Source organism: Triticum urartu, chromosome 3 (assembly GCF_003073215.2).
Source record: "Triticum urartu cultivar G1812 chromosome 3, Tu2.1, whole genome shotgun sequence".
Taxonomy (NCBI): Eukaryota; Viridiplantae; Streptophyta; class Magnoliopsida; order Poales; family Poaceae; genus Triticum; species Triticum urartu.
Window position 1 is genome coordinate 46009302 of NC_053024.1, and position 6777 is coordinate 46016078.

Consider the following 6777-nt stretch of genomic DNA (forward strand, 5'->3'; position numbering starts at 1 on the left):
AAGCGGCCGCTCTCACACATGCAGGCGTGGGAGATCGCCCATACGCGGAAGGACCCCAAGCCTGGCGAGCCCAAGTACTACGGCAAGAAGACCGCAGGGAGGAAGAAGGCCTACTCCGAAGCGTATCTGGAGTTACATCCTGACACACCTGACCCCATTGCGGCGCCTCTGGACGACATGGCGGTGGTGAGGATGGGGCCCAAGGAGCACGGTCGGGAGGCGGTTCTCGATGCTGTGATCACTCCTAGTATCTCCTACACACAGCTTCGTCGGATCGACCCGAGCCTGAGCCAGCGCACGAGCCAGCCAGTGACTAGTACACAGTACCTCTTTCAGGAGCAACAATCTTCATTTCTCACTTCATTTTCCGCATTTAGTAGTTTTATGAGTTCCATCATGTCATACCGTAGGCCTACATGGAGTACACACGCCAGGAGACCATGGCGTGGCATCAGAGGCTTTATGAACACCAAGTGCAGAGGGATAGCCAGATGCAGCAGGCTTTTCAGGATATGGCGGCCGGCAGGTGTCCTCAGTTCCCTCCAGCACAATGCCCTCCAGCACAACCAGTGCTGATGAGCTTTGAGGAGTTTGTGGCACAGAACGCTGGCCCCTCGCCGGTTAGTTCATCCCCAATCTATTCACCCAAAGCATGTCATGCCTTTCAACACAGTCATATATCCCGTGCATATGTCTTTTCAACATCCAGGGAACAGGTGGATCTACCGTTGGCGGTGGTCTTCGCAGCACTCCGGAGACACGGAGCCCGACCACTCCGATCCACGGAGGCGGAGGCGGAGGAGGAGGCGGTCTTGGCGGTAGCGCTGCCGCTAGCAGTGACGACCTGGGCTTCGGCGGTCTTGGCGGTGACGACCTCCGTGGTGCTCGACGTCCTGGCGCTTAAGCCTTTGGGTCACATTGTGGCGGTCTTGGTGGTGATGATACTTATATGCTTGTGATGTTTCTTATTGTTGTTTGTGAGATTCTTATGCTTGGTGGTGATGATACTTATATGTTTATGCTTTGCGATGCTTCTTATGATGTGTGATGATGAATTTGTTCTGTGATGCTGCTGGGCCAGCTGTTATGTGATGCATATATTTGTTGTGTGCTGTATATATTCAAATGAATTGAGCTGAAACAAAACAGAAAAAAGAAAAAAAACAGACAGAAACTATGCCGACGGCTAGGCCGTCGGCATAGAGCTGTCGTGAGCTCCCAGTGGCTGCCACGTGGCAGGTCTATGCCGACGGCTTAGCCGTCAGCATAGTTTCAAACTAAGCCGACGGCTAAGTCGTCGGCATAGGCCTGCTCCAGGAGCTCCCAGTGGCTGCCACGTGGCATGTCTATGCCGACGGTCTAGCCGTCGGCATAGATTCAACCTAAGCCGACAGCTATGCCGATGGCCAGGCCGTCGGCACAGACCTGCCACGTGGCGAGCAAGCATTGGTCAGCACTTGACGGCGGCCGCCGTTAGGCGATAACGTTGCCGACGGCCGGGGCCGTCGGCATAGATGTACGGACACCGTCGGGATAGGGCCTATGCCGACGGCCTTTCTATGCCGACGGCATTCCTGGCTACGCCGACGGATATGTTGCCGACGGCCCTATGCCGACGGGTGCCGTCGGCATAGGCCTGTCCCGACGGCCATTCAGGGCTATGCCGACGGCCCTGGCCCGTCGGCATAGGGTGCGATTCCGGTAGTGACTGCTCCGAGTCCCTTCCAGCCGGCGGCCACCAATACGCCAGAGCACGAGAAGACTGCATCTACTTTCTGAGGGAACTTAAGGATCACGATGGAAGGACGAGGGGCCTCTGCTCCGGCGTGTACGACATGAGAGATGGGACTTTCTCGCCCTTGCCGTTTCAGACAGTGGCCGCACGTGCAGGTCCATTCACTGCCACTTGGTTTTTCCCTGCGGACACATGAGACTTTAGTTAAGATGCATTGGTACAAGTTCATGCGGATGCATAACCCTCCTTAACTTCGTTCCAGTTTTTACCTCCTATTTTGGTATTGTTTACACTAGATTTTCATTCCCCGTTCACAAAAGCTTTGCCGGTTTCACTTCTTTTTTATTATTATTTTAGAACGATCTGCCAGGTGGGGCTTTCGAAAATGAAATTGTATGGATCAGCATAATCACTCCACGGGTTAGCATATCCATGGCGCATGTGCTGGGGTGAGAGGCCTGTGGAGTGGGCTGCTGGGAGGGAGGGATGGCTCCTTCTCTCGTGGCAGCTCAAGCCTTGTGCGTAGTTTCCTTTTTTTTCACTTCTAGGTGCTTGTAGAAAGACATTATGGTTTCTTTTAATGGAAATCAGAGAGGGAGCTTTCTTTATAAAAAATATCTGCCATGTGGGTTCCGCCCGTCAGATGACTTAGCCAGACCCGGTTTTCTTACGGTCGTCAAGTGTGCATACCTACGATCGCTTCACCCAATTGGTTAAGCAGTAACCATTTGCCCAATTGATCCCGCCCATCTGGGCATGTTTGGTATGGTAGGTTGCATCATTTTTTGGCTATTTGCATTTCTGACTAAGTTGGGCATGGTTGAGTGAATGCAGGCCAAAAATCATGTTCTGCACATAGTTTGACAGCCTGCATTGCACCATTAAGCAGTTTGATGCCTGGTGTTTGGTTGGCAACGGTTTTGGGTTATAGCTGTCACCGTGAAAAACATGGTGTTTGGTTGTGCACAACTTATGCTATGGTCACCCTTTCTCACTAGTGATGATCTTACCACACATTACACTACATACGCATTATATGAAATAAACATTGTTTGAGTCCTAGCTATTAAACGAGTAGCAGCTCATCCTGACTGCTAACAAATGTAGTACAAATTAACAGTCTTGGGGCTCAATCGAGGAAAGTTCATAGATGCCGAATATTGGGAGGTTCATCCTCGTTTTCTGTTGTTGTTTCTTCTGTGGTTGTTGTTGCTATTGCTTCTTCTTCTTCTGCCGCTTTTTCTTTAGATCCTTGTGTTACCTCTATTTGTCCATATCTCTTTAGCCCACCTCAGCCTTTTGATCTTTCAAGCTTCATTGTCATATGCCTCCACACCATGGCCAAAGTCATGATCATCATCAGTCTCACATCCTCCTTCTCCGGCACAAACTCATCACAGCCCCACTTTAGGGTCCAATTATGTAGAATGCAACATGAAGAAACAAGCCTAACATGTGTGGGGCAAGGGTGGAATGGCTTCTCATCCAGGATCTTAAATCTGTTAGAGCTTCAAATGTCGTCTCAACCATAACTCTAAGGACTAAGATTGAACAGTTCCCGTGCAGTCCTAGGATAGTTCCTACAAGAGAACTCGTTCAGATGGTACCTAGTTTCCTGAAGGGTGAAAGAACAACAAGCCGACATGCATCGGGTCAAGCCATACTGTCAGCAAGAATGTTAGTATTATGGGATGATCTTTTCAAACCAGCTAACACATATGTGAACTTCAGATCGAAGTCAACAACAACAAGCACATTCTAGCTTGTGTAATGCTTTCTACCCATATATGTTGCAACCCGTGACCTCAGGACTCTAGCAATCACATTAGTACCATCTATTGCCGATACAATACTGTGAGGGCACGAAGATATATTGTTATGGTTGTATGACAATATTACAAGCATGTTATGGCATGAACTACAAGTAGTGCTCACCTTGAAATACAGCTGCCATCTTGGGCTCATGTGAATCTTGTCAGGAGTTTGCCCAGTTGGTGTTGTGGTCATTTCTCCTCTGAGCTCCCCAATAGCATGTAAGACTTGATTGAAATGCCTGGAAATGGTCTCCATGAATCTCCTGGATGAGTTGTGAATCACTTCAGATATCTGATTATGGCTTACAACATGAAAGAACATGGCAACTTGCTCTTCCACAGAGTTGTGGTGCTATCTTGTAGCAGCCGCTTGTTCCTAAACATCTCCACAAGCTTGGAAAAAGGTGCTCTTAGCATTCAAAGCATGTTCACTGCCTCTATGTTATTGCATTTGTAGATGTAGTTCAGATTTTTCATCCTCTCCCTATGTCGGATTAATAGTAGCCATAATGGATGACACGGTTATCACTCCAAGGAACAACTCTGTGTGGACCAACATGATCCGGGTCTGAATCACACTATGAGTGTTGTTGCCTAAACAACCAACTTCATTCATTCATCCATAACTGCCTGCGGTAAGCAATGGCGAAATTAATCCTTCATCTGTTCACGTCAAGAGACTAGTTCAGCCGTCCACGACATTGCGCTACCAAGACAAGCTATACGTCCTCACCGCAATGTTTCTTTGTGTGTACCCTTTACGTCTTTACGCCATGGACATCGTCATCGACAACCATGTTAGTGTCCAATGCATGTTCACCAAAGATGGCATGAACGGATGGAATGTTGGCGATCTTCACCACTACATGGTTGTGTATGGCGATCAATTGTTGATGGTGAAACGAAATTCGTGGCTCTTTACCGTGCTCTTGGGCCAGGTGATCATGCCGACTTGGTTCGAGGTCTTCGCTGTAGCTGACTTGGACAGTGGCGCAGGATGCTGGAGAAAGGTCAATACACTGATGCAACGGGCTCTCTTCCTCAGAGAAGGCTGCTCCGAGTCCCTTGCAGCCGTCGGCGACCAAAACGTCGGAGCTCAACAAGACTGTATCTACTATCTAAACGAACGTGACCATTTTGATGCAAGGACGAGGGTCATCTACTCTGAGGTGTACGACATGAGAGGTGGAAGTATCTCGCCCTTGTCGTTTCGGACAGTGGCGGCATGTGAAGGTTCAATAACTGCAGCTTAGTTTTTCCCTATTGATACATGAACCTGAGTTAAAATGCATTGGTACAATTTCACGTTGATGCATATATGATCCTTAAAAACACGTATACGGGGCACTGTAAACCGCTTTTACGGTGCGAAATTGCCCCAGGCAGAGCAGATCCCGTAAATCCCACTATAGCCCATTTTTTCTTTTTCCTCCTGGCCCTTCTCCGGCTATGGCGTGCCTCTCCCCGGCGCCGCCTGCCTTGCCCTGGCGCCGCCCGTTTCCGCCCGCCCCGACCGCGTGCTTCCTGGCGCGTCTGCCCGTCCCCGATTGAGCCCGGCACCGCCCACCGCCGCACGCGAGCTCCCCTCCCCCCTTCTTCAGCGCTGCCCCGCCCTGATTCGGGCCACCGGTGGCCTGCTCCACCCTGCTCGTGGATGGCCTTGCCTTAGCAGTGATGGTCGAGCTAGCCGCAATTCGGACCGGTGGGGGCAAATTCTGGTGTGAGGCGACTTCTTCCGACGTGCGGCGATGGATTCCGGTGAGTTTTGGGTAGATTCCGGCCAGTTCTGCGGCGGCACGTCTGCTCCGACGAGGGTTGACCGTTTAAGGGTTGAAATGTATACTATCTTCGAAACTGTACATATGAGGTTCTCGCGGATGGATTTTCTGTGCCTTTTAAAAAGTTTAAGGGCCAACCGAGTTTTACGGGATCTGCTAGGCACCGTTTTTTTGACCGAAATTGTAAACACGGATTTTTTTACGCGTTTAACCGCTTTTAAGGGGTCTGTTAGAGATGCTCTAACCATCCTTAACTTCATTCCATCTTTTACCTCCTACTTCGATATTGTTTATACACTAGAATTCCATTCCCCAATTTATGAAAGTTTTCCCAGTTTCACCTCTTTTAGTTGTTTTAGAACGATCTGCCAGATGGGTTCCGCCCGTTAGATACACATGGCATGCCCCGTAGTGGTTTTAGTTGTGGCTTCCTTTTCCATGCCTGAACCGGTCCAATGACTTAGCCAGGCTTGATTTTCCTCACGGTCCTCTGGTGTGCATACCCATCTCTTCACCCAATCGGTTAAGTAGCAACCCTTTGCCCAGTTGGTACCGTCCATCTATGGTCCAAATCACTCCACTCATTCGCTCATATAAAACGAGCGGCAAGCGACTCTTGTTGAGGTGATCGTCAGCGGTCATCGGAGATGAAGGCGGCAACCAGTAGTGATGTATGAAAACCTCTTTCCACTCTCGTGTATGATCTAGTGCTCTGTTTTTCTATGTTGTTTAGGTCTATTTGGATCCATTTTCCTATTGCTTTGACTAAATTTATTTGGATAAGATTAGCATTATTTTCAGGAACTTTATGCCATAGGCCACACATCATGCTTCCTTCGGACAGTCTAAAATCTTACCCACTATGGTTGGTTGCTAACTTCTACATATGTGGTCTAGTCAAAGACCCATAGTTCACATGGATGGTTGCCCAAAATATGTATGCACGGCACAGGAATATTGTGAAGCCACTTCGCGTCGATGCTACTCATCAGCGGAGGCCCCCCAGAGAGCACGGTGGTCGATGAGGAAGTCATTATTTTAGTTGTGCGAATTGGTTTTTTTACTAAATGGATAGGGAAGAGATAGGCTCTGATATAAGCGTTTGTAGTGTGCTGAGAGAGAGCTACACCTAAATCAAGGTGTTTAGTTCTTTTTTCTCAACAACCGATACACTGAGATCCAAACAAACACATATGCTAAGTATCATACAAGTACATGTTTATACTTGTTACGCAATGATATCTAGCAAATCCCAAATTATAAAGGTTATGTTTTTATAGTTTCTAACTTTACACACAACCTCTAGGGTCTTCCAAATTTTATAAAAGGAGCTACATCACGGTTTTAAAAGGATTAGTTTTTCAAGGAATCTCCTAGAGTTACTACAAGTACTAGTGGTATTTTTAGCTAAGATTCCAGTTTGCCGAGTTACAAAATATTGGTTGACCAC

General features: G+C 48.4%; 1 protein-coding gene across 1 annotated transcript; it reads left to right on the plus strand.

Moving 5' to 3' along the window:
* Nucleotides 1-360: 360 nt before the first annotated feature.
* LOC125547878 (YTH domain-containing protein 1-like) lies at nt 361-1165 on the plus strand. The gene is made up of 2 exons (XM_048711622.1): nt 361-620; nt 710-1165. Exons 1-2 carry the CDS (start codon nt 417-419, stop codon nt 902-904), a joined length of 399 nt encoding a protein of 132 aa, XP_048567579.1. The 5' UTR covers nt 361-416; the 3' UTR covers nt 905-1165.
* The last annotated feature ends 5612 nt before the right edge of the window (nt 1166-6777 follow it).

Bases quoted from the DNA above. Each gene is read 5' to 3' on its own strand.
- LOC125547878 (XM_048711622.1), top strand. From the start codon at position 417: ATGGAGTACACACGCCAGGAGACCATGGCGTGGCATCAGAGGCTTTAT. The intron at 621-709 runs GTTAGTTCATCC...TTCAACATCCAG, and splicing joins AGAACGCTGGCCCCTCGCCG to GGAACAGGTGGATCTACCGT.